Source organism: Lolium perenne, chromosome 6 (genome assembly GCF_019359855.2).
Source record: "Lolium perenne isolate Kyuss_39 chromosome 6, Kyuss_2.0, whole genome shotgun sequence".
Lineage (NCBI taxonomy): Eukaryota > Viridiplantae > Streptophyta > Magnoliopsida > Poales > Poaceae > Lolium > Lolium perenne.
In genome coordinates, this window is record NC_067249.2 from 153231924 (window position 1) to 153259117 (window position 27194).

The 27194-nt window shown below is 43.1% G+C and overlaps 1 protein-coding gene and 1 long non-coding RNA gene across 25 annotated transcripts; both read right to left on the reverse strand.

The window, feature by feature from the left end:
- Positions 1–11307: 11307 nt before the first annotated feature.
- Positions 11308–24273, reverse strand: LOC127307177 (heterogeneous nuclear ribonucleoprotein 1-like). Its single transcript, XM_051337887.2, has 5 exons — positions 24139–24273; positions 23537–23798; positions 23090–23136; positions 22575–22836; positions 11308–11899 (listed from the first exon to the last, which is right to left on the reverse strand). The coding sequence occupies exons 2-5, from the start codon at positions 23777–23779 to the stop codon at positions 11786–11788; spliced, it is 666 nt and encodes a 221-aa protein (XP_051193847.1). The 5' UTR covers positions 23780–23798; positions 24139–24273; the 3' UTR covers positions 11308–11785.
- LOC127307178 (uncharacterized) lies at positions 14844–20190 on the reverse strand. Of its 24 annotated transcripts, none has more exons than XR_011747345.1 (14): positions 19713–20188; positions 19457–19609; positions 19238–19373; positions 18843–19153; positions 18625–18750; positions 18141–18200; positions 17785–17922; positions 17516–17671; positions 17127–17258; positions 16797–17009; positions 16122–16715; positions 15836–15898; positions 15359–15421; positions 14844–15247 (listed from the first exon to the last, which is right to left on the reverse strand). It is a non-coding gene; the product is annotated as an uncharacterized lncRNA (long non-coding RNA). The 24 variants fall into 24 exon arrangements; XR_007855230.2 differs by lacking the exon at positions 18625–18750 and having other exon boundaries at positions 18843–18895; positions 19077–19153; positions 19713–20187; XR_007855228.2 differs by having other exon boundaries at positions 17785–18750; positions 18843–18895; positions 18998–19153; positions 19713–20190.
- Positions 24274–27194: the final 2921 nt, after the last annotated feature.

The window sequence follows — 27194 nt, forward strand, 5'->3', positions numbered from 1 at the left end:
TCCCTTCCGGGGTAAATTCACATCCGTCACCAAAAGAGAAGAAGAGGATGTCGAAGACGAAGACATCTCCTCTGACATAAAGAAGGAACAGGAGGACGACACCTCCTCCGACGAACCGCTGGCGAAACGCATCCGAGGCTGGGCCTGGTCAGACGAGGACGATGATGGTGATGAGGAAGAAGCCTCCGCTGAAGGTCACAGTAGCAGCACCGAAGGATTCGTCGACAGCAGCAATGAGGGCAGCTATCCCAGCGACGGCGAAGACGGCAACAGCCCTTAGAATAGGGACTTACTATCATAGGATTAGCAGTAGCAATCTGTCCCTTTTATTGAACAATCGGCTTCTCTTTGTAAGAAATCTTATTATCAATGAAAAATTCCTTTTGATTTCGCCGATGTTCTTCATGCCGACTCAGCCGATTTTCCTCATCGGACCTTGACGGTCGTTAACCGAACCAATGCTTAGTGACCATATTGGGCCACGCCTTGGTTTCTCACGACAATCTGTGAGACAGGCCAATTCAGCCATCCTTCCAAGTTAGCCAGCTCTGCCGATGACGATAGCTTTGGGTGCAGCCGACTGCAGCAGACCGAGGATTTGATCTTGAGCGGGCGTTTTTAAGAGAGGCCCGGAACTGTTGCTGAATCAGCTTGGATGCTAAAACTGATAACTCTGTAACAACAGCATCATTCTTCAGAACAGTTGCGACGTAGAGCCAGCTGATCCCAACGAAATCGGCTCCAAAGCCAAGAACCTCTCGGGCGAGTTGCCCCCCGAGCCTCAGCCAAAGCGAGACAAAATGCGTCGCCATTGGTTTCCAAGTCGTAATGCAGAAACAGCCGATTTCAACAAAATCGGCTCTTCAGAGCAGAGAACCTCCAGGGTGAGCTGCCCCCCGAGTTTCTTCAGTCTACTTTTCGCGCCTTGCAGGTCAGGTCGGCTCCTTCCCTGCACTGACCGTTGGTGTCGATGTGAACTTCGAGCACATAACCAGCCGGTCTTGGTCTTGTGTAACTGTACTAGAGTCGATGGCTGCGCATCGGCTTTGCCTCTTGTGATTTTTTTTTTATTTGGCCGATTTTTCCTTAATCGGCCCCCAATGTTCCAGTGCACGCATGTTTGCACATGTTTATCTGCACATGTTCATCTGACTATATGCCCCCCGAGCCGAATCTGCCAAATGACTGCAGAATCGGCTTTCATGGTTAGTCAGGGCACTGCACTTGCACGTCGGTTTCGCAAAGATTCATGCTGACTTTCATCTGCCGACGTGGCCGCCGCCCAGTGGATCGTTGCTGAACACAAGCAGAAAATGTGCAGAGGATAATTTTGGCCGATTGCTGGAATCGGCCTCCACACTGCTTGTTTGATGAAGGTTTTGTAATGTCCCTCCATAAATTTTTTGGGGCCGATCACAAGGATCAGCCTCGCCTGGTTTGCTCATTGGTTAATCTTGCTACTCAGTCGGGCTGGATAAAACCAACCCAACCTCTGACTTGATGCGCCTGCTGTCGTCCACCTTGAGTGCATCGTATAATCGTGGAGCACTAAGCTCCGTCGGCAAGACGAGCACCATGTTTGTGCCAGCCGATGTTTCATCATCGGCTTTCTTTTGCTTGGGACGCCACTCCATTCTCCGTGGACGACCCTCTTCATCCAGGGCTCGCTGAACTTTTGCAGCCAGATCGGGCCGTGCCTTCCTTAGCGTATGCAGGTATAACCTTTCGGCTTCCTCCAGGCCGCGCAACCGCTGAACCCTGCGTTTTTGTGAACGGCTGAGTCCGTCAGGGCACCACCTTGGACGGTGGTACCTGTCTTCTTCTTCTGGTAGTCCCTCGTCTTCGGAATCCTCAAGATCTGCCCAACGAGGTGACTCAGCGCGTTTGCTTTGTGGCGGGAGAGGCCCTAAGCGCTCGAACACAGACACGTTGGCTGCCTCCTTCTTCTTCTTGTTGCATTCTGGGCAATTGCCGATTGTGGGCAATCGGCTCATTCCTGAATCCCAGCAGTGTCTGAAGAAAGGGCAGTCCCAGTGTCTGGCGTTGTCATCTTGCTCCCTTGATTTTTCCGTGGCACGGCGCTCGTGCTCCTCCTCATCGCGATCATGCCGACGATGTCTTCTGGCTTCTCTAGCCAGACGATCTCCTTCATCATCATAGTTGGACCGTCGGCGTTGGTCATACTGATTCACATATTTGTTGAGGAGGTGGTCAGAGAGGGGTCGTTGATATCTTATGTTCTTCACTTCTCCCTCTATGACGTAGCGCTTGCCATCATGATGGAGCCGATCGCGTGGAGCGGCCTCCTCTGTGTCCTTGCTATGAGAGCAGCTGCCCTCATCTCCATCTTTGCCAGAGTGGTTCCCAGGTCCTACCATGTTGATGCTGAACGAAGGACCTGGCTGGCAACCCTCAGGGTAGATGACTTCTACCATGTTAACGGCGGGGAAGGGCTGGGTGTCGACCTTCATGGCGTACTGGTTGAAAATTAGACGCCCCTTCTCTATCGCCGCTTGGATGTGCTGACGCCACACCCTGCAGTCGTTGGTGGCATGGGAGAGCGAGTTGTGGAATTTGCAGTATGGCTTTCCGTTCAGCTCTTGCGCCGTGGGGAATTTGAGACCTTCAGGAATCGTCAACTGTTTCTCCTTGAGCAGGAGGTCGAAGATCTGTTCAGTCTTGGTCACGTCAAAATCAAATCCCCTGGGCGGCCCTGGTGGCTTTACCCATTTGCAGGACACGGGGGTTCCTCCTCGAATCCACTCAGCCACTGCTACTTCTTGGTCTCCCGCAGGAACTTCGTCTTCCTCTGCATCGACCAGGACTACTGCACGCTTGAACTTGTCTTGGTACAGGTCCGGGTGGCGTTGTTCATATGCTGATAGTTTCTGAACCATGTGCGCCAGCGAGGGATAATCTGCTTGGGAGGCCATGTCCTTGAGCTGTGTCGCAAGGCCGGCTACTGCCAACTCGACTGCTTCCTTTTCTGTTATACGAACCGAATAACATCGGTTCCTAAGATTCCTGAAGTGCTGGATGTACTCTGTCACCGTTTCTCCGCGCTTCTGACGTAGTTGTGCTAGATCGGCAATGCTGGACTCGGAAGCTTCTGAATGGTATTGCATATGGAACTGCTCTTCCAATTGCTTCCAAGACCGGATGGAGTTTGCTGGCAAAGAGGTGTACCATCCAAAAGCCGATCCCGTGAGGGACTGTGAAAAGAGCCTCACGCGTAGCTGATCCGACACTGAAGCCGGTCCTAGTTGCGCCAAATATCGGCCGACGTGCTCGATGGAGCTGGAGCCATCTGATCCACTGAATTTGGAGAAGTCAGGGAGCCGATATTTAGGTGGCAGCGGGATCATCTCGTACTCGTCGGGGTACGGCTTGGAATAGCCGATTGCCCTTCTCTTCGGCACCATGCCGAATCGGTCTCTCGATATGGTACCGATCTGATCCGCCTGTGGCTGCAGGAGTTGCACTCTGAAGATTCGCCGGGGTGGCGTACTTAGCCAGCCATGTTTGCTTTTCCAGCTCTGAGCCAACTGCAGGAGCTGGGCTCGGGAGTTTCGTCGGGGTGGCGTACTTAGTTAGCCACGTCTGCTTCTCAAGCTCTGTTGCTGACGTTCCTCCTGTTTTCGCCGGAGTCCCTGATGTTGTGGCCTGGTTTGAGAGTGCCCAGTTGCCACAATCTGGCACATACGTGCACGCGTATCCTTGAGGGATCTCCTTAGGCGCCTCAGCCAAGAACTGGTAGTCACTAGGGTCACCACCGATCTTGTAGACGACGAATGCCGGTGTAGCCGGCACTTCAGCTGGTGCTGCCAACGCATAGGGCAGCGGTGGACGGGACTAGAGTGGCAACTCTCCTTGATGCGTCCCGAGAGCTGGTCCTGACGGCGAGTACTGGTGGCTCATGATCTCCTGGATCACACGCAGAGCGAGACGCTCCAACACGTTGACCAAGTTTTCAGAGTGGCGGTGTAGCGAGTGAGCCACCAAGTAGTTGATCTCCTGCCGCAGGCCCCTGGTGCGTTCCTCCGACGGGGCAGAGAGATCTATCCCATCGAGTGCACCTTGCGGCGAGAATCCCTTCCATCTGATGCCATGGGAATGGGTTCTCTGAAAAGAGCCGATGAGGTCGGCTTCGAGGGTGACCTTGATCTCGTCATATCTCTTCTTGAGTTCGTCAGGCAGCTCCTCGTAGGTGACTGGCGTGCCGTCCGCCATCTCAGATGTAGATGGCGATGTGGTTGATGTAGACGATGGTCCCACCGGGCGTGCCAGAATGTGTTGACTGCCAAAACCCACCGGCGGGCAGCGGCCTGTCAACACTGTAGAGCCGGGAAGAGCCTAGAGCTGCGGCTGGCTGAGACCCCTCCGAGCGACGGCCCGCAATGCTCTTTTGGTCACACGCGGCGATGCGAAGTGCAAGGGCGTGCCACCTGACCTATACCTGGTCAGGAAGGTGATGGGGATGCCTCGCTTAGTTTCCTGCATGGCATACACGTAAACATTAAATACGAGCCTCGATCGGCTCTCAGGTTATCCTGTGAATCGGCTCAAAGAGCCGATCCACCCAAGATTCGTACGGGGTGCACGAATACATGGTGATCCTGCTTGATCAAGATTAAGCTAATGAGATCTACGACGATTTAGGGTTCTCACCGCATAATCGGATCATCCTACTCCAGGTTGGGCCTCGCGGCCACGCACGGTGATCGTAAGCCGATCCTAAACAAGGCCTAAAAACCAACATGAAGTTGATCCTCGGAACATCCTGTTTAGGACTTGCGAACGCCACCCTACGTGCCGCTGGATCCTCCACCCCTTTGTAAGGCCTAACTATTGCAGATATTAAACTAATCCTTGTAGAACAAGGAGCAATCGTAACGGATCAGATCTACTAAACAATGATCAAGCGGGGTGCCGCCCCCACACCTGGGATAGATGTGAGGGCGGCTAGATATGCAAGGGTTGCACTACGTAAGCATGTTATACGAAGAACAATGCTAACCCTAACACATCTATGATAACTACGTTGCTCGCCATCAAAGACGCTTCAGTACGAGCAACGCATGAACAACGTGGAGCTTGTGCTGCCTAGATCGCAAGATGCGATCTAGGCAGCATGTCGCTTACCTGGTAGAAACCCTCGAGACGAAGGAGTTGGCGATGCGCCGAGATTGGTTTGTTTTGGGTTGAACGTGAGTTGTTGTTTATTCCATAAACCCTAGATACATATTTATAGTCCAAGGGACTTTCCTAATCCAGGCGTGCACCTAACCGTGCACGGGTAAAACTCTATTTTCTAATCTAAGATGCGATCTACTATAATTAAAGATACAAGGGCAAACTAGCCCAAACTCAGCATAACAGGCCGATTCACGTAATTCTTCCATGTATATTTCTTCAAATCCATCCTGATCGTGGCCCACCTCTGACTCGGTCAAATACTGGTGATAACAGTTGTGTCATACAAGTTATCATCCACTACATCATCGTGTTCCTCCGCTGCTATCACCCCGTGATCATCATCACCACCGTTGCTTACTGAGAAGATCGGGCCACCCCTTATCAACATTTATATATGCTACAACAAAAATTCCATGTCACTTGAATCAAGTAAATAAGCCTAACTATATGGCTGTAAAAAAAAGTGTTGTATGGGAGGCAACCCGAGTTGTTTTTATTTTTTCTTTTTATTTTTGCATGCTTGCTGTAGCATGTTAGTTTTATTTTAGTTTACTCTCTGGTTTTTAAATAAAGTATCAAGTTTTTACCCATTTGAATGCTAAAATGGAGTTGCTGATTCATGTGCTGCACTTTTTAGTGCATGAATTTTCTATTTTCACTGGTGGCTCCGAAATATTTGTACTTAATACTGTATCTGGAAATTTTCATCCTATATATTCACGTAAATTGGCTTAATTTTCTAAGGTGTCTAAGTCAAGCAAAAAATTCAGTTTTTCTGCAACAAAAATTATGGATAGTTTCTGCCTTATTTTGTTAGATGCATTTTTTGTGTATCAAAGTGATTTTTTACTTAGATATTTGATATGATAGAATGAGTAGAACATTATGTTCTCTCTATTTCATGGAGATATAATTTTATTCTTGAGTAAAATAGCAGCATGCATGATTTATTTGTACCTCTAATATCACCCATAGAAAAGAATGGGCAGAAAAGTTTGTGTTGAAGTTTTTTCACAGGGAATGGAGGAATGCCACACTAAGATGATTCAAGTATGATTAAGATCATATAATTGGGGATGCCCATGCATCCCCACTGGACTCATTTTAAAATCCCTGGTTTGAGCACCTCTAAACACTGTTTTTTGAGCAATATAGAATTTTCGCAAAAATTTGAAGCGTCGTTGTTTCATTTGTCTCTAGATTTGTTTTGTTTTGTGAGAGGACCATCATATTGAGTGTTTATGATGCATATGCATGAGCTATTGTACCAAAATCTTTATCTCTGAATGTTCATAGTAAAATAAGTTTCATACTCTTACAGAAAAGAAGGAATGCCTACAAGCTGAAATTAATTCTATGTATTTATCTCTAGTTTCACATGCTCTATTGAGTGATGATTTGTTATGTGCCTCATTCAGTACTACTTCTTGCTAGTATATATAGGTGTTTAACTTTAATTATCATTGTTTGATTATGAATGAATAGTCTATGGATACTATTGCATGCTTTTAGACCTCTTGCTAGCCAAAAGATTTGAATTCTTACACAAGCATAGCCTTGTTTTCAAGCTCTACTCAAATACAATGTGTATCATACCTACCTACATAGCACTTGCTATTCCAAGTATAATGTGTGTATTTGCCTCCAACATTTTCAAAATTTCCTTTTTGTGTAATTTAAAGCTCATAACAAAGTAAGGTTATTTGGTAGGAAATACCACTATGTATGTTGTTGGTTTGACTGATTATGAGTAATGAGCTAGACCGTAACCATGTTTACTGGGAAAGTATTTCAACATTGCACTTTTGGGGTATTGCAACATTCGTTGATCATCATTTATTTTATTTTTTTGATGGCTATATCTTGTGAAATAAGTAGAGGATATTTAAGCAAGTAAGCATGCATTGTTAGAGAAGAGTAATGGGCCGCTAATCGAAGCCATGCTTAATCATGGTAGAAGTTTAAGCAACAAGTATTCTCAATAGAAAGAGTGAAAAAAGATTTGTGTGAAAAATAGTTGTGTCAAAAAAGAGTATGAGAAAATAAACAAAAAGTGTATGATAAAGAGTGTGAGAGAGTTACAGAGGATGCTCAACGTCTGTTGTTCATGTGGTCTCGGTATGGATGACCTATAGTTGAGATGCACATCTCCTTTGGTCCTTTGTACATGTGACATGAAGGTACCCCATTACGACACTTGGTTAAAACATGTATATCGAAAGCTCTTGGTAACCCGGAGTTGAGTAATAAGAGGTGTAGTCCTTAGCATTCAAGAAAGTGAGACAACAGTTACTCATAAGAGGTCAAACTCATAACACATAGACATCTTTATACATGAGATACTTCGTACCCCATCCTTATCATTATTGTTTACTTGAATTGCATAGCTCAAAACCATGTTTTATGCTCTATACTTTTTATTTTGTTGGAGGTTTAGCACATGCATTTCCTGCTTATTTTCTTGTGTTCAAGAGTCAAAAGAAATATTCCTGAAAAGAGAAGACACAAAGTCTTCCAACAATTCCATAGGATATTCGTAAGCATGCTTTATGATTCATAATACTTGTCATTCATGTTACTTACAATGCTATTTACGTTTATGCATGCTATGTAGAATGTAAGAGTTATTACTTTATGAGTTCATATTACTTGTTATTATACTCTATTGATTGAACCCTGTGATAGTTTGAATTATTTAGAAGCTATATATTATAAAAATCTAAAGTTCATATTAGTTTTATCACCTTCATGCTCGGAAAGAGCTAGGTTAAGCTTGGGGATGTTGATACATGTAAAATGCATACATGAACTTTGTCCTTTATCACATTGAATTTCCACATATTTGCAAAATATATGATGATAATAACATATTTTACATTGATTTATGGGGATTTACCAATGATCCCTTCTATTTGGTTCATAACCCTGTAGAATAGGAAAAACCTGTTTCGCGTATTTTTCACTTTCAGAGACCTATACAGAGTCAAATTGACCTGGGATTTTTAGAGCAACATTTTTTCACCGGGAAGAACATAATGGACTTTTGGAGCACACCTGGAGAGGCCCGAGGAGCAAACGAGGCCAGGTGGCGCGACCCAAGTTCTTGGCCGCGCCACCCACCTCCGTTCGCACCTCGATCGTCTGATTGCCCTGATTCTTTCGCCCACCAACGTATTTTTCCCTAAAAACGACTATATATATATATGAACCCGAAGAGTTCTCGGGAGGAGAGCACCGTAGAAAGGCAGAAACACCAAAATGGAGGCTACAGCAGAGAAGATTGGAGGGGGAAACTCCGCCGGGATCACCGCCGGAGGGATCTCCACCTGCTCCAACATCTTCATCATCATCACCATGACCAAGAGGGAGTAGTCCACCTCTGGAATACGGGTTTGTGGCAGAGCTTGATCTATTTCTCTCATGTTTTTCATAGTACTTAGTGCCATATGAGCTGCCTATCATGATTATGGTCATATTTGTAATATCTATGTGTTGGATCCTGGTTCTATGATATTGTTATATGAGATCTGGTCGTATTATATTTGTGAGATGTGTTGATAGATGCATATTATGTACCCCGTTCTTAAGTTTATGTTCTGATCCAACATTTATACAAGAGCGTGTGTGGAGTGATGTGTGTGTTAGATGGAGTAGCAAGGTTTTAGTAATTGGATAGTGATAATATATTCAAGAACTATTATGGTTTTGTCTTTGTTTTGCTACCCCACTAGGGATAATTTGAATGCATGTGATATGTTCATCATGTGATAGTAATGGTGATCTTGTTTGTTCAAGTTAGCATATTTAATATTCAAACTTCATGTGAAAGTACTTACTGCTATGCTCTGTTAATTCTTAATATAAGATTAATGAAGTTTCATTCTTGTGGAGCATAAGAGAGGTGTGTTGCATCATCTCTATATTAGGACGTGATGCCCATATTAATTATGATCTTACATATAATATGATTTGTACCTTCATATCTCATTGGTGAACTGCTTTTTTTCCACCACAACTTTACGAGAGAATAGTCAAGTGAATCCATGAGCCCCGGTCCACTTTTTATTATAACAAACACCTTTATCTTGCATTTACACTGTTTTCTATTATCTACATTATTTTATTTGGAAAATACAAAAATATATACTTATCTTATTTGCATCCAAAACACCCAAAACAATCAATCTCTTTATAAATTTTATTTAGTTATTTTATCTATTACTATTTGTTTTATTACTACTTGTGTTATTTACTTACGCGAAACCTTGTGCTTGACAACCACACGGTGGAGTTGGGGACACAACACATTTACTTACTTGCAGGATTGCTTGAAAAGAGAGAAGAGAAATTCTTTTCCATCCTGTTCCCGGAGAGTTCGATATAAACCCTCGAGTCACCCTTGTAGGGAAGATACTTCCTTGATACAACAGTCTGCACTTGGAGTCCCAACGTATCAAGATATTTTTGGCGTTGCTAGTAGCCATCATCACCGTACTGTGCCATCCACCCGAACCTTTAGGGAAAGGGGCAACGGCCATCCTGCTTTATGCGGGCAAACTTGAAGTTTCTCTTATCTTCTGGGGTGTGTCATGGCTTGTGTCATGCCTCTTAGCTTCATCCCTACGCAACTCCCTTACGGAGGGGCCTCGTGCAGCATCTCCTGGTGCGCCCCTCGCAGAGGGAGGCTCCGCGAGGTCCTCATGTCACCCGAAATGGCTTAGTCCTGGACCCCTCGCGAGGTACCTCCCCCTTCGCGGAGGGAGAAGCTAGCCTTGTCTTCGTAGATGGGCCGCCGTGAGGGCCCAGCAGCAGGTGGATCGTGGTACCTCCGGTTCCACTACACCGACAACTACATCAACCACGTTCTAGCGGAACGTTAAACACTTTCGGTCTACGAAGGCATGTCACTGAAACCTTCTCCGTTACTGCATTACTCCTAGATAGATCTGGGCAACTGAGTTGTGTTAGTTAGAATTTTTTTTGTTTTCTGATATGAACTCCCAACTGCCCATGTCGTTGGTGCCGTGTTAGGGCCGGGAGCGTTGCGATCCCTCACAGATGGGCCCTTCTGCCTCCGAATCTCCTCGATGTCCCTGCCTACGACATAAACTCGTGTACGAACTAGTTGGGTCGACTCCACACAGATCTCTAAGTCGCCACTCAAGCCCCATCCGGGCCACGGCCAAACCCCATAGGACTATCGCTGCATAGGGTTTGAGGCTACTGCCTCGACGCCCAACCACCGTCTAAGGCCCCCACGTCCGCTACCGTCGACCACATAGCCATCTTCCTAACTGCCTCGAAGGTAGTGACGCATCCACAAGGGCCAAGAACTTCAAGGCATCGCCTCCAAGGTAGTGACGCATCCGTCATCGTCGCCCGCTCCAGATGAAGTTTAAATTTTCACCTGGAAAACTTAGAACAACTTACGTCGGTCGGGATCAAAACTCCACACCAGTGCAAACAAGAAAGAATACGATCTTCTCCACGAAAACTTCTCACCAAGAACCCCATATCATGCAAATCACAGTCCATCCACTCTCAGCATTGCTTGCTATCACCGTATCTGACTGGAGGGAAACAACCGCAACTTTGAGCAACAACAAGCTGCTGAAGAAGTTGTGATTCGCAAAATCCTAGAAGAGTCATTTATGGTGTTTAGCTAGGCAGCCAGCACATAGGCGTGAGGAGTAGCCGTAAATTCTTAAGCAGAGCGCGCAACGTTGGCTGTAATGCTGTAAAATATTTCTTATTCTACCTCAGAGACATTACATGCAATTTTACGTGTTCTTGGAAAGGAAATCGAAGTCCATCAAGCACTCTCTAAACCCCTTCATCGTATGAGACACATCCACACATCATCTCCACTTTGTAGGTTTTATTTATTTCATCAGTGTCTAGCTCAAGTTAAATGGTGCACGCATCTCAAACTTAATCTACCAACAATATTTTCCATTTGACATCTTTTCTCACTGAGAGTTTGGAACCTCATATTTTATATAGAGCATTACAATACTTTTTTATGAACTTTTAGCATGCTAGTAGTTTGGCAAGTACTACATCTGGTCGGTAATAATCGACGCAGGCACACTCTAATCACATGCATGACAGTGAACTACTCCGTGTCGATTAAAAACCGTTCGGAGGAAATAGTATGAACCATATCTATATCGTTCATAAAGCAAGAAAAATATGATTAACTAACGTTCCGTTTCTAGTCTGCTGGCGCTACAGAATCGAAACCATAAAGTCTCACAACAAACGGTGTGATTTTCAAAACTCTGACATTGCCTGCCACGTGGCAATTTTTGATTGGATTGCGCCTTTTTGAAGCTCTAGCAATATCCTACTATATAGCCAAATACCAGCTCTCGGCCAGAGTTGGCCAAAATTTGCAGAAGGCTCGCCAATTGATGAAACTGAGTACGGTCTTTCAGAGAGCTCGTATCAATGTTGTCTTGGCCAGTACCCGGTAGACTTGCTGGCAGCCTGCATTCCTACCGGTCTGCCCCAACTTTGAACACCATCCTCCGAGATATATATAATGATGCAGTCAGACACTAGCGGACCCAAGGATGTCTTGCCCGTGTCACCAACCCGATATCCATGCCATGGACCTCCCCGGATTCGCCGCTCGCAGAGAGGCTTGTACTGGTACACTTGATTGTTCCAAATGTTTTGGTCGTGCCCTTGCAATGTACACCTGAAAAGGAAAATACATTTTCAATCTATGGGCCTAAGACCACATCAAACCATTTACTCCCTCCTTCCCACCAAAAACGTCTCAACCTTATCAAAACTAGCAAGCCGTGGCGCGGCGGCACGCCGCGCATGTAGGAATACACTAATTATATAAAATCTTTAAATAGCAACCGAAAAAAAATCAGTTCTAATTTTTTGCTATATTCTCCATCAAGTTGATCAGACCTTGATCTTTTTTCTACACGATGCATACAATCATATGGGTGTATCTATGTCTCAGTTGATTGAAATTTTCTTAAATCTCATTCACTTCAGAAAAGTGCAACTCGGTTCAGTTGCACATTTCTAGCAGAAAAGTGTAATTGCACTTTTTTAACTGAAAAGTGCAACTCAAGCATTTTTTTAAAGTGAATTAGACTTAAGAAAATCTCATGTTACTAACCGGGGTGTATCTATTTCTCGAGATTTTCTTAAGTCTCATTCACCTCAGAAAAGTGAAACTGCAGTTCAAAGAAAAGTGTAATTCGGTTCAGTTGCACATTTCTAGCAGAAAAGTGTAATTCACTTTTTAACTGAAAAATACAACTCGAGCCCTTTTTTATAAGCGACTTAGACTTAAGAAAATCTCAGATAACTGAGACATAGCAAAACCGTAATCATATATCTAAAAACCAATTAGAGTACGCCCGCTCCTTTGGTTTGTATGGAAGAGTGCTACGAAACCAAGTATTAGCAAGGTCTGATACATTATAGGATCGGATTGTACTTTCCGGTCATCATTGCTGGTGTATTTTGATGTATCTTAATTTTTTCTGGATTATAAGATTACTTTGGTCTCATTTTAAATTATCAGATTCGCGATTAAAGAGTATGAGCGGATTTCAGAACTTCAGTGAAGTTATTTCCTTAATATAGAATACATTAATCATGGTAGGAAAAAAACAACATAACTATTTAACAAATATCATGTTGTTGCGTTAAATTTTGTTAAACTGAAGCACAAGCATTCCTTTGTTTCTTTTTTGTGAGGAGAAGTACATCCATTTCCAATGGCTAATATTCATATTTTTCCAGAAGGGTATTCATTGGTAATACAAATGAATTAAAAAAATATTAAATAATTTATATTAAGGCATACCACTTTCGCTATGAGATCATTGGTACTTCGTCAACTTCTTCAGATTAATTTTTTTTGGTTCTGTTTAGCATAAACAAAAAAGCTTTCATCTGTTAGAAAAATCGTAAAAGCTATTTTTAAAATGTTTGTAGCCATTTTAAATACAACCTTGTATTGTTAAGAATAATTCAACAACTAATGGAAACAAATCTATTAGTAGTCTACATTCTATTTTTAGGTAATGCTTTAATTCGTTGTTTGATTTGTAATTTTGATTTCTACATTAGTTGACTAAAGAAACTTTTTTTGCGGGTAAGTTGACTAAAGAAACTGAAAGTACATAGATAGTACTACCTTCATCCCAAGGATTAAGGCTTATATTTTTTTGGAAAAATCAAAGCAAGCAAAGTTTAACCAAAAATTTAGAATAATCTGTCAATAAATATGATATTTTGTAGATAGCACATAAAAATATATTTCATTATCTATCTAATAATATTAATTTTATATTTGACATGTTAATGATTTTTTACAAAAACTTTATCAAAACTTAACATAGTTTGACTTTTTTAAAAAAATATAGTCCTTAAGTCTTGGGATGGAGGTAGTAGAGGTTAGACACGTACTCCTACACAATCTTAACTTCTCCTTCTCGTCCTTCCCCCACAAAATATGCATGGCAAAAGTAACACGCATGCATCCTCAGCGTTTCTGGCACCAATCATGCAATTCCCTTTTGCTATCTCTACTCTACGGCTGCTGTCACCACCTCTGCTCTCCAATTCCGCCTGTCGGTGCCATCAATCGACACAGGCGAGCATCCTACCATGCTCCCATGATCTCTACCGCCGATTCGTCACCTGCTCCATGTCATTCTTCTCTTGTTTGCGCCGTACACGCACAGCCTAGCCCGTGCGCCCTTGTTCGCCCTGCAGCCTTTTCTTGGCGGGATACAGCCACTCATCAGCGAGCCACGAAGCACCAGAAGCTGGGGGGTAAACTGTACGGGAGGCGTAGATGGGGGACGGAGGCCACCGTCGTGAGATCAGCTGGGAATGAGGTTCCTGAGCTCGTTTCTTCCTCGGCGTCGGAGCCGCCGTGGGCACAACCGCAGAAGAACGGATCCGGACTCTCCCGGCCGGTTTGCGTTCCATTTTGCGGAGGCTTCTTGCCGACCTGGAGCGGAGGTCGATGTTGGAGGCTTGGAGCGGCTAAGCTTTTTTTTTAGAGGTAACCGATGCAGAGGAGCTAAGCTAGCAGGCGCTCTGTTGGGAAATAAGAAGCGTGGAACTGGAACTCTGTGGATGTGGAAGAGCGAACATGGGTTGAGCCATCAGTGACAGGTATGTTATCTTTTCCCTGAAAAATGCTACGGAGTACTACAATTTTTCCATTTTGGTGAAACTACTCGCCCCGTCAGTTTGCTGATCTTGGTGAAACTGCTCCGTGGTACTGTGGTTGCTAAGTTAAGACCAAATTCCAGAACCGTGACAAGTTTTGCTGGTGTCTTGTCTTATTTTATGATTACTTAAGAAAATACAGTAAGAAAATGTAGAGCTTTGAAGTTCCACCTTTTACTAAATCTCATCATTGTAGGGTTTTTTGTTTGGAAAGCACACTTAGCCCCAGCATTGTTGATCTTTCCAGTTTTTATCAGGCCAAATGTAAAGAAAAACACAGAGTCATTTGTGGCACCAATCTAAAAGCCTATCAATTCTATCAGCAGAAAGGGGAAAACCTGTGACAACTGATCAACGAAACGGAAGTTTAATGCATCTCCTCGAGCACTGCAATAATTCCCGAAAGTAACAAAATGCATATCCGTAGATTTCTTGGATAATCTAAAAATATTTACCATTGATTCGTTTCATGTATCCACAAAAGTAGTAGATGAAACTACAATTAAACAGCGTGCCTATGTCTGATCGTAAACTGCAGAAGGCCAAAGTAGAGCTAGTTGTAAGAAAAATATTGGCCTGTTTAGAAATGTATCTTCATAGTAGAAGTCATATGTCATATCCATGATTAAGCAGTGTATAAATTCATTGTTCCAGTGATACCAGGCTCAATACAAAATTAAGGAGTTGTCATTCGTTTGATAAAAGCTCTATATTGAACAATGAAAACCAAGGACACCCATCATTTCGAGTTCAGATATGTACATCATAGACTGGGCACCAAGTAGTTCTTGTGGAGCTGCAATTACACCAACAATACAGGTATGGCTTCAGCCTGCACCACCAAAAAGAGCAAACTATATTATTTCACTATAAGAGCAACTCCATGTTGCCTTCAATCATTCAGCAGACCAAAGAATATCAATCAGGAAGAAGAGCACACAACCTGAAACTATTGAAGTGGCATGTACGCATGGTTTCAGCATACAAAAACAGAGAATTGCATCAGCTGCAATATAGATGTAGAACATATAAAAAAATATGCAGATTCAATCTTTCCAAACTGTGCTGTAAAGGGGAAAGTAATAAAAAAAACTTAGGATTCACTTCGGGGGATTTAAGGGTATAAAGATGATTAGGATTCTTGTGGCTTTTCCATGGACATGGGTTGAAAAGAGAACCAGTACTAACAGAGAATACTATAGATATAAGAAACCTGCTTACACACATTAACATTATGAGGCAAACCTAGGTATATTATAGCTCACAACGTGGTATAGAGCAATCAACATATTAAGGTTGAATTTCCAAAAGCAAGTGCTACCTCATAAGATAACTAAAAAATATAATCGACAACAGGTCTCCTAATAAACCAGTGGAAAGTGCAAATATAAGTGCCTTATGGAATTGGGACTGGATTTACCTTGCTGTCGCAGACCACTTCTGAATTAGCAACAACAGATCAAGGTACAGTAGTAAGATGAAGCTGTAATAATGAGAATAAAAAATGCATAAGAGAATTCCACTTGATGAAGTAAGATGGAAATATTTAAAATGCAAAGGATAGCCGGCGATGAAACCAACCATGCAATCAAAACATGGACATGCATACTCTATCATCCAAATATCAAATGTATATTGTGTTCCACCAAGAGAAAATTAAATTAAACAGTTAACACTAAGAGGCACTGCTCCTTTAGAAACTCAACTTGAATTCTGCACACTGAAGTTCAGACTCCCTGGGATTGCTGACGATAGGGGAGTGCTACTGTATAGTGTTGAGTTGAGGCTCCCTGGCCCATCCCTGCTAGAAGTGTAAGATACTGCTGGTTCTAGGTTCAGCTTAGGCACACTTCCTAAGCTCCTTGTCGTTCTCAATGAAGATGCAGTTCCTCCATTCCACCAGTCTAACACTCCATGTGTCTCCAACAGTGTTGCCGAGCATGATTTTCTGTGGGAAATCACCGGTGATGTACTGACAGAATGCCTTTGGACTCTTGAGTGTACCATAAGGGTTGTTCGTGACTGCATTTGGAACGACGGTGAAACCTGGCCTCAGGCAAAAACCCAACCAGCAGGTGCCGGCCTCACTTTGTTTTTCCTAACCTAGTCCCTTCGGATTCTTGCCTGGCCTTTCTTTTATTGCCTTTCGTGCTCGGTTGTGCAGCTGGCCATTTCGCAGCGAAGCTCTACAACGGTGGAAAGCCAGGCGGAGCTCCAATTGCACCCTGCATCTCCACTTTCCTTGCCGGTGGTGGCATCACTGGAGATCCTTTCTCGGCCTTGATCTCCTTCTTGTGTACCTGCAGGAGCACAATTAGGTGTCACAGATTGGAACAACAGTGTTGTATCACAAGATAAATGAAAAGACGGCAGGTACATACAGGATGAAAACCAGCTTCAATCACAACAGGAATCCTTTTAGTAAGATATGGCGTGAACATCTATGAAAAAAATGGTAAGGGCTACAATGTTTTGTGTGGAATACTCATATAGCTCTACAGAGAATAGTTCCTTTGTAAGATTTATAATACTCCCTCCGCTCCTCTTTAATTGACTTTTATTGGAAATACCGCTAGTTCATTTGTCATGTGTCCCTGCGTCGATTAAAACCAAACAGAGGGAGTAGTTAATAAATTCTATAGGCAGATGGTCAGAGAAACAGGCACCATGTTACAATTTAAAATTTACCAGTCCGACTTATGATCATATACCTCGTTTGAAAAGCCTCCAATATTGTCAGCAACAAAGGAGCTAATGAATATACCTTCACCACAGCCGCCGCGCGTAATCCCTGACGTATTGACTTGTCGAACATAATAGTTAGTGTGCCTAGATTGAAGACCCTGAAAACATAAGATCTCACGTCAGAGTGAGTTTTGCCGAAAAGGATCTACCATCCTAATTCTCTAGTAGTCTAGTGTTGTCTGAAACCAGTTAGCCTGCCATGTGGATTTTACCACCAGTTAGATGTAGCCAATCAGATGTCGTGTTCACACCATTGAATGCGGATAATGTGAAAATATAGCAATTTGCATTTCAGCCAATAAAATGACTAATGCACGGTTTCTGCCTGCACGTCATATACCAAAAGGAGTATTACCTGACCTCTAAATGGGTGCTAATTCTGTGGATAGGCCATCACAATTATTTCCAGTCCAGCAGCTCTGTGCTGGCATTGCCAGACACATAAGATTGAATCGGGCCAGGCATTGCACCCCCTCCTCACCCTGACACGGAACCAAATCCAACCTGCATACTGAAACCCAATTTCATCAGCCACCAAATAACAGATGGCCAGAAAACAATAACATGCAAATTTACATGTACACATATACACAAAAGACATGTAGGAGATGATGGCGTGTTCACCTTTCAATTGGGGATGAGCAAAGCTGAGGCTGCTGCTCCTCGGCCTGCCTGAAGGAAATGGCATGCTACAGAGGTGCTCACCCTGAACCCCCGCCGCTCCTTTTGCCATGATGCTATCCGGCTTAGTCTCCAAGGCAGCTGGTCCATAACCTGTGATTAGCTCGAGAGAGAGAGGGAAAGAGCAAGGGAGAGGGAACATCTCTCTAAGAAATTTTGATACAATGAGCACTACATGATCTCAAGGCTTAGTCATGCAAAATATTTGCACACTGAAATTAGGTTATGCACCATAACACAGAGAAAATACACAGAAAAAGTACACAGAAGAAAACCATTGAGCCACTTTGAATACATACATAGATATAAATGTTTTGCTACTGATATCCATCTAATTGCATTTTAATAGGACTGCCAACCTGCATGAGAATGAGCAGCAATTCAATACAAGGAAAAATTATATACTGCCAAAAAGATCTATCAGGCCAGTTTGAATCGCTTCTCAGCGAAAGTGCAAAACACCAAAAAAGAGATGATAACATTTCAGAAATACCAAACTAATGAAAGAGACTACAAAAAGGGATGATAACCTTATTCATAAATATTGGACTAATGTTAGAGAATCTATATAATACGAAACAAATACAGTAGGTCAATTTGAATTGTTTCTTATTGGAAGTACAAAACAGGAAAAAAAAAACTTTAAACATATATTACATTGAGGATCTCTATAAGTATAGTGAAAAAATCTCAAATAAATAAATATATAAAAATGGCCAAGTGCGTCAAGTAAGCAAGACAATGCCCTAATGTGTGTATGTTTTTGCATGTGAAGCTATAAACCTGTGGATTTATTATTGAATACTCTCCGGGAGGGCAGGGCAAAATAAATACCAACGGATGTACCAGTCCTACTTTACTAATTGGCTTCAGGAGGAACATATGTATTGTGAACAATAGTTTCTAGCACTGCATTAAGAAAGAAAAGAATGACATAATGGATAATCTATATGTTACCCGTATTAGTGTAATAAAGTAACACTCATATTTAAGACTTATACCTTAGCAATGATCGTTTTGAGCAGAATTACACCAAACCAAAGAAAGTTGGTTCCTGGGTAAATCAATCGAAATGTGAAGTATTAAGATCAGTTCAATCAATAAAACAAACCACATATTAAATCTGATTAAGAGGGTAAAATAATCATGCTTTTACCAAAATTCACTAAGAGAGTAAATTAATCAAATCCATCTGAACAAAATGGAACACTATGTAAATTGAGAGGGAGATTCACCATGGCCTTCAGAGATAACCATAAGACCCAAATTCTCACATATTTTACCCTATATTTTTCGACAGTTGCGTGAGTGTCTGCGAAGGACATACATGCAACATGAGACATAAGATTAGCAGTGTGAGCAATGAAAGAACACAAAACTCGGATGTGTTAAATACCTGAGGGGGTGACGGTACAGAAGAACACTCTCAATCTTGTGGTGAAAATCATGGGTGATGGCCTTGCTTTTATAGGCGTGTACAATTCTACCAATCTGCCACCTACCTCTGAGCGCTGACTCGTGGTTTTGACAACCTACAGGAAGCATGGTTTTGACAATCTACAGGAAGTTGTGTAGAAAATGAAAAAATGATAGGAGAGACAAAGTTTACACATGCCTTTAGCCTGATGCGAGTCGTGGATGGAGGAATCCAGCGGTTGTATTCTCCCTAATCTCGACCTGTAACTGCAGGAGCTGCCTCCCAAAGCGCCGCACTGCCTTAGACACATCTCCAATCTAGAAAGAGCACGCACGAGGGAAGGGTTGGGTCCTGGCAGCGGCAGTGAGAGAAAGTGAGAGAGGGAGAAACGTGAGATATTGTAGCCGACCTAAATGTGGGCAACGACGCACATGGGGGGATTGAGGATGTGGACCTTGTCCGGATGCCAGGCGCAACGCTCTTCAGCCGTCGCCGCCTCCTCGTCGGCGCCGCTCCTCCTCTGGTGCTCTCCTCCACACAAGCTGCAACTCACCCTTGTCACAGTCAAGCCCCGCCCGACCTCAACGCCGGCCGCCGCACCTACCTCGTCCCCCAAGCAGCGCCGCCCGCTTCCGCCCGCACCATAGATCGCCAGCCGCTGCAGCGCCTCTTGACCCCAGGCCGCAGCGCCTCTCTCTCCATCCTCCACTTGAAGCCGGCCGCACACTTGCCCTCCTTGGACAGGGAAAGCTGAAGGCAACTCGTTTTGGACGGGGGAAGAGCGGTGGAAGGCAAGAAGAAGCTCCAGCGGGCAGGGGATCTCCGGTCTGGCATGGAGGACCTCGGCAGGGTGGAGGGGATAATGGAGAGGGAGCACGCGTGGGGAGAAAATCCAGAAAAGATGGGGCGGTATGGAGGACAAAACGAAGAGAAGGTCAAAGCGGTTCAATAAAAATAGCTATAGCCACCCAGATAGCAAAGAAACCCACCACGAAACAGAAGAAAAGTAGACCAAAATTCCAAGGTAGCACCAAAACTGCACACCAAAACATCCGCACGGAAATAAACTACAAAGTTGCCTACGTGTCAGCACGAGGTGAGTTCATAAAAAGGCTCCAAAATTATGTGAAAAAAGATGTTTGTTCCCAAATAGTATAGTAGTTATTTAGATTTATTACCTACTAGATAGATAGTGTCTAGATGCATCTAAATTTTCATAAAATTGAGATACTTTTGTTGGGATGGAGGGAGTCTATGGAATTTTAAATTCCCCTTTAGGCATGAACGCATGGAAAGCCAAAATTTGGACAAAAGAAGATTAAAACTATCATGTTATGTATTACATTCTCTGTTATTACTATTCGCTAGCAGTCCTAATATATAAGCTGGGTGTATTTTGATTCCTTCGACAGGTAATCCTTCTGTTCCGTCATTACATGCATGCTAGGTTTAATTAAAATTAAAATTTATAATCTTTGAGTAAGCATGTAGGGAAAATATATATCAATATCCATCATAAAAAATATTAATTGTTAGGATCATCATGAAATATATTTTCATATTACATATATTTGGTATTAAAATGTTTTATCTATATATCAAAGTATACAAAATTTGACTTTGACAAAACCTAGAATGTTGGGTAATTGTGGACAGAGGGAGTAGTTACCCTATTTACTATATATACATAATTCTTGTGACACACAACTAATGTTACCGGATTCATATGCATAAGTATTTGCCTATAATTATGACGCTGCAGTAGGAGTATAACATAAGCAACATATTAATGGAGTAATTGTTGGTTGAATCACAATGGAGTGCTTCTTAGCACGATATCATAGGTAAAAATAAATGCTTAAAAGACAACCTGTCGTAGTGGAAGTATCATACACTAGTATCATGCATATAAGACTAGTTTATGATATATCCCTATAATGCATTGTCTCATGATGTGGTACTCCCTCCATACCGGTTTACAGGCCAATTACGCATTTTAAAAATAAGTTTTACTACAAATTTGGGCAACAAAATATAAGATATATGCCACAAAAATTATACCATTGGATTCATATTTAAAAGAAATTTCCAATAGTATACCTTCTGTGATATATATCTTATACCGTCTTGATCAAATTAGTAGTCAATTTTTTTTCTCAGAATACATAATTACCCTATAAACCGGTATGAACGAAGTATCATAGTTCCTTCATATTTAATGTTTTGTAGAATCTGAAAGAAAATTTGTGTACATGATGTACTCCCTTCATTTGAAAGAATAAGGTGCCCTCGTTTTTCGAGCTTTTTGTTTGACCAAGAATTACTTTAAATATATAAAGATGTTTGTATGAGATTAGCATCATTATAAAGTGATTTTGAATACGAATCCAACAATTCTAATTACATATAATATCATCGAGATTTTGTTGCTCAATTTTTATGGTCAAATGTCATCTTGGAATAACACTCTCGCATCTTTGAAACAGAGGTAGTATTTGTCATTGAACTTTCTAGTTTTACGTGCTATAATACGGTATCTACCTATGATACCACTCTCATCAATTACAGTGCCACATCAGATTTTTGGTAACATGACATGCATGGTACTTTCATTGTGGCTAGTCTTATGAATATCCCTTTCTACAAAAAGAGACAACAAAAGTTGAAACGAAAACAATAAAAGGTCATAGATAATCAGTTCTGATGCACGACATATCACCATAAAAAATCCCAGTCATTCATTGCGCAATAATATCTACCTCTCGAAAATCGACTCAGCATTCTCAGAGCAAGTACAATAAGGACTAGTCAGCTGGCTATAACGATTAAAATAGTGTATTATTGTTTAGTTGGAAGAGTGAGAGGGGGAGAGAGAAGGAGAGCTGGCTACAAGGATTAAAATAGTATATTTGTGTCTAGTTGGAGGAGAGAGAAGAGGAGAGAGAATGTAAGTGGGCTCTTATGAGAGTATTGTACTTGTTGGCTATGTGTTGACTATAGATGACATGTCATCTTGCTTATAGACAACAACCGGCTATACTATTGGAGTTGCTCTTATGCAACATCCAGCTCTAGCACATGCTCCTAGGTATTTTGTGAAAGTAAAAGATGGACCATACATTGATAATCTATAACAGTTTTATAACTCATTATTATATATGTTGGTTTTAAATTGGTTATGAATGATATGACATTTGACTTATAGCCAGTAGCTGGCTATAGTATTAGAATTGCTCTCACTAGCACCACTTGTTCGATCCAGTCATTGATTATGCGAGAAAAAAGAAGAAAGTGTGAACGAGATTGACATGCGTACCTCCTGTCCGTTGATAACATGGAGTGGGTCAGCGAGGGCACGGGCAGCATCATCGGGGTTAGAGAAGTGGACAAAGGCGGAGCAGCGGGGCTGGCCAGTGAGGCGGTACGTGGGAATGAAGATGTCGGCCACGTCCCCGTAGCGGCCGAAGTAGTTGCGGAGATCCACGTCGCCGGTGCCTGGGGCCATGTCATCTATGTATAGCCTCCCGTTGCTATGCAGCTTGCTCATCGCTGGTGGCACGCTGGTCTTTGGTTGGAGACTGAAAACACAATTGTAGAGCGAACGCCGTTCAGAAAGAAAGGCAACAGAGCATGAACTTCAGAGAAAATTCAAAATTATAATACAAATCATATAAAAGTGGCGACGCAACCGAATCGCGGAACCAGATTGGAAGAAGAGGAATGATCATAGGGAACATCATGTTCTTGGAGAACTTGCTAGGGTCAGGATTAAAAAAGATGATTTCGTTGTATGTGGGTGTGCATGAGAGAAATGGAGAAAGAGGGGCTTACAAACTCGAATCTTCCAAGTATCTTGGTCGTGCCCTTGCAATGTACACCTGCACAGGAAAAGACATTTCCAATGTATAACCTCACCAAACCATATATGCGGGATTTAAAATTCCAAAGCAGGCATTAATGGAAAGACAAATTTTGAACAAAAGGAGATTAAATCCCAGTCCACTTTCTTTTGAAAAATTGACTCTGCAAGTCTGCATCTCACTAGTAATATTCAGCGGGAGCATGGTTTTCACATTCAGTTTCACTTGAATTGAACCAGGTAGTTAAAGTATTTGAATTTCCATGTACTACTGAAATATTTTGGGGGAAAGGTCAATATTTCATTGTCTAATGATATAGAATTTCATCGAAATCTCACGAAATCTGAAAACTATGACAGGGCCAGTTATCACTATATTCGGAAAAAGAAGGAACTGTCAATGAGGTTGGCATAGGTACCTGCTGGTCATTGATGACATGGCGAGGGTCAGCGAGGGCACGGCCAGCGTCACGAGGGCTAGAGAACTGGACAAAGGCGCAGCAACGGGGTCCACCGGTGAGGCGGCACCTGGGAATGAAGATGTCGGCCACGTCCCCATAGCGCTCGAAGTGGCGGCGAAGGTCCGCGTTCCCGGTGCCTGGTGCCATGTCAGCTACGTACAGCCTCCCGTTTATATGCAGCCTGCTCATCGCCGATGACATGCTGGTGTTCGGTTGAACACTGTGAACACAATCGTAAAGGAATCTTTCAGAAAGCAACTTGAAATATAGTTCTGAACTTCTGATTTGCCTTATCCTACTATTGGTCGGACCAGAACGTCACAGGAACAGAACATGGACTTCAGAGTTCAGACACAACTAACAATTATTGTACAAATCATATGAAAGTGGAGATGCAAGAAAAATAACACTCCGAATCAGATTGGAAGAAGAAGAATTTGACCCTAAGGGACATCATCTTCTTTGAGAACTTGACAAAAGCTAGGGTTCCCGGTCAAAAAAAAAAAAAGCTAGGGTTAGGGTTATACAAGGAGAGAGAGAGAGAGAGAGAGAGAAGGCACCTAGTCGTCGAGGATCTCGCCGGAAAAGGCCGTAATCGCTGCTCCGCGCAGATGACGAAACTGACCGGAGGCGGCTACACAGGCGTTCGGCTTAGGAAGCTCGGATGATCGTGTTATGTAGATTTTCGTTTTAGCTTGTTTTGTAAACGGGTACGGCGGCCAATAGGTGCCAGTTATCACTACTTATTATTTATACTATATACTAATAAAAGATCCAGAGGGGGCAGATCCATAAAATCACAGCCATCCAACCATGATCCAACAATTCAGATGCACTAGTGGAAAATAGGGCTTTCGTGGGAGCCTTTTATCGTGGGCGCGCCTGCACCCGCGACAAATGGCATGACCACGTCGCCCCGAAACCATTTGGAGCGAGCCGGGCCTTTTGTCGCGCCCTTTTGTCGCGGGCCGTATCACAACCCGCGACAAAAGGGGTCTGAGGTCTGGCGCCTCCTGCCGGCACCCCTTTTGTCGCGGATCGTAATACGGCTCACGACAAAAGGGCCATGCCTATATATAGACACGCAGCCAGCCCCCCCCCCCCCCACCTCCCTACATTTTTTTTCCTTGGTGGTGAAAGGTGGAGGTGTATGCTAGCTCATTTTTTCTACATGTGCACAAGAGGTGTTTGATGGAATGCTTGTGAGGGATGCCACTTGATTTTATTTGATAAGATTTCTCCTCTTTTTGATCCTAAAAGGTTAGCAACTATTTTCTCGTATACACATAGTCCGTACAATATTAATTTTAGCAAGGTGATTGCATCTGATACATAATTGTACTTATGATGCAGATGAGTCATCCATGGATGTACGGTAACCGATGTGCTCCCGTTTTCAGAGAGGGCGTGAATTCTTTCCTGCTTGTGGCTGAGGCCAACAAGTCGAAGCAAGGTTTTATGTGTTGTCCATGTCTAAAATGTAAGAATGAGAAGGATTACTCTTGCTCAAGAGACATTAAGAGCCACCTGCTTCGGTTTGGATTCATGTCCAGCTATAATGTTTGGACCAAGCACGGAGAAGAAGGGGTTATGATGGAAGACGGCGATGAAGAAGAAGATAACGATGACCAGTACCGTTCTATGTTCTCTGAATGCGATGATACCGCAATGGACGACAATGAAGAAGAAGGAGGTGAAGAACATGCAACAGATGATCCTGTTGATGATGATCTTCGTCGGGCCATTTCTGATGCAAGAAGAGACTGTGGCACGGATAAGGAGAGGTTGCAGTTCGACAAGATGTTAGAGGACCACCACAAATTGTTGTACCCAGGTTGTGAAGATGGGCAGAGAAAGCTGGGTAGCATATTGGAATTGCTGAAATGGAAGGCAGAGGTCGGTGTGACTGACTCGGGATTTGAAAAATTGATGATAATATTAAAGAAGTTGTTTCCAAGAAATAACGAATTGCCTGTCAGTACATATGAAGCAGAGAAGCTTGTCTGCCCTCTAGGATTAGATGTGCAGAAGATACATGCATGCATTAATGACTGTATCCTCTATCGCGGTGAGAAGTACGAGAATTTGAATAAATGTCCGATATGCGGTGCATGGCGGTATAAGATCAGAAAAGATGACCCTGGTGATGTTGAGGGCGAGCCACCCAGGAAGAGGGTTCCTGCGAAGGTGATGTGGTATGCTCCAATAATACCACGGTTGAAACGTTTGTTCAGAAACAAATAGCATGCCAAGTTGTTGCAATGGCACATGGAAGAACGTAAGAAAGACGCGATGTTGAGGCACCCCGCTGATGGTCGGCAGTGGAGAAACATCGGGAGAGAGTTCCCGGATTTTGCAGGTGAGGCAAGGAACTTATGGTTTGGTCTAAGTACAGATGGCATGAATCCTTTTGGGGATTAGAGCTGCGATCCACAAAGAATCGGTCCGTGACTTTATGTATCTACAACCTTCCTCCTTGGTTGTGCATGAAGCGGAAGTTCATTATGATGCCAGTGTTTATCCAAGGCCCAAAGCAACCCGGCAACGACATTGATGTGTACCTAAGGCCATTAGTTGATGAACTTTTAGAGTTGTGGGCCAAACCAGGTGTACGTGTGTGGGATGAGCACACCGAGCAAGAATTTAACCTACGAGCGTTGCTATTCGTAACCATCAATGATTAGTCTGCTCTTAGTAACATTTCAGGACAGACGAACAAAGGATACAATGCATGCACACACTGTTTAATTAGATGAGACTGAAGGTAAATATTTGGGAAAAAGCAGAAAAGTTATGTACCCGTACAATCGCCGTTTCCTTCCACGCAAGCATCCCTTAAGGAAAAAAGGCAAGCATTTCGATGGCGAGGCGGACCACCGTCCGAAGTCTATCCCCCGTAGTGGTGCTGATATATTTTACATGGTCAAGGATTTAAATGTTATCTTTGGAAAGGGTCCAGGCAGTCGACCTGTTCCGAAAGACGCTGACGGACACGCGCCCATGTGGAAGAAGAAATCTATTTTTTGGGAGCTAGAATATTGGAAAGTCCTGGAAGTCCGCTCTGCAATCGACGGGATGCACCTGACCAAGAATCTTTGTGTGAATATTCTAGGTTTCCTGGGCGTGTATGGGAAGATAAAAGATACAACAGAAGAACGGGACGACCAGGAACATCATAAAGGGCAGAACGGCAATCATCCAGGGAAGTTTGAAGGGCCTGCCAGCTACGCTCTTACCAAACAAGAGAAGGAGATGTTTTTTGAAGCCCTTTTTAGTATCAAGGTTTCTTCCGGTTTCTCGTCGAATATAAAGGAAATAGTAAATATGAAGGAGAAAAAATTCCAGAACCTAAAGTCCCATGACTTCCACGTGCTTATAACACAATTGCTTCCGGTTGCATTGAGGGGACTTCTACCAGAAAATGTTCGACTAGCCATTGTGAAGATATGTGCATTCCTCAACGCAATTTCTCAGAAGGTAATGGATCCAGAAACTTTGTCAGGTTTACAGGAAGATGTGGTCGAATGTCTTGTCAGCTTCGAGTTGTTGTTCCCACCATCCTTCTTCAATATTATGACGCACCTCCTCGTTCACCTAGTTGAAGAGATTAGAATTC

Bases quoted from the DNA above. Each gene is read 5' to 3' on its own strand.
- LOC127307177 (XM_051337887.2), bottom strand. From the start codon at position 23,779: ATGTCATCGGCGATGAGCAGGCTGCATATAAACGGGAGGCTGTACGTA. The intron at 23,137-23,536 runs GTACCTATGCCA...TTTCCTGTGCAG, and splicing joins ATGTCATCAATGACCAGCAG to GTGTACATTGCAAGGGCACG. The intron at 22,837-23,089 runs GTAAGCCCCTCT...TTGTGTTTTCAG, and splicing joins TACTTGGAAGATTCGAGTTT to TCTCCAACCAAAGACCAGCG.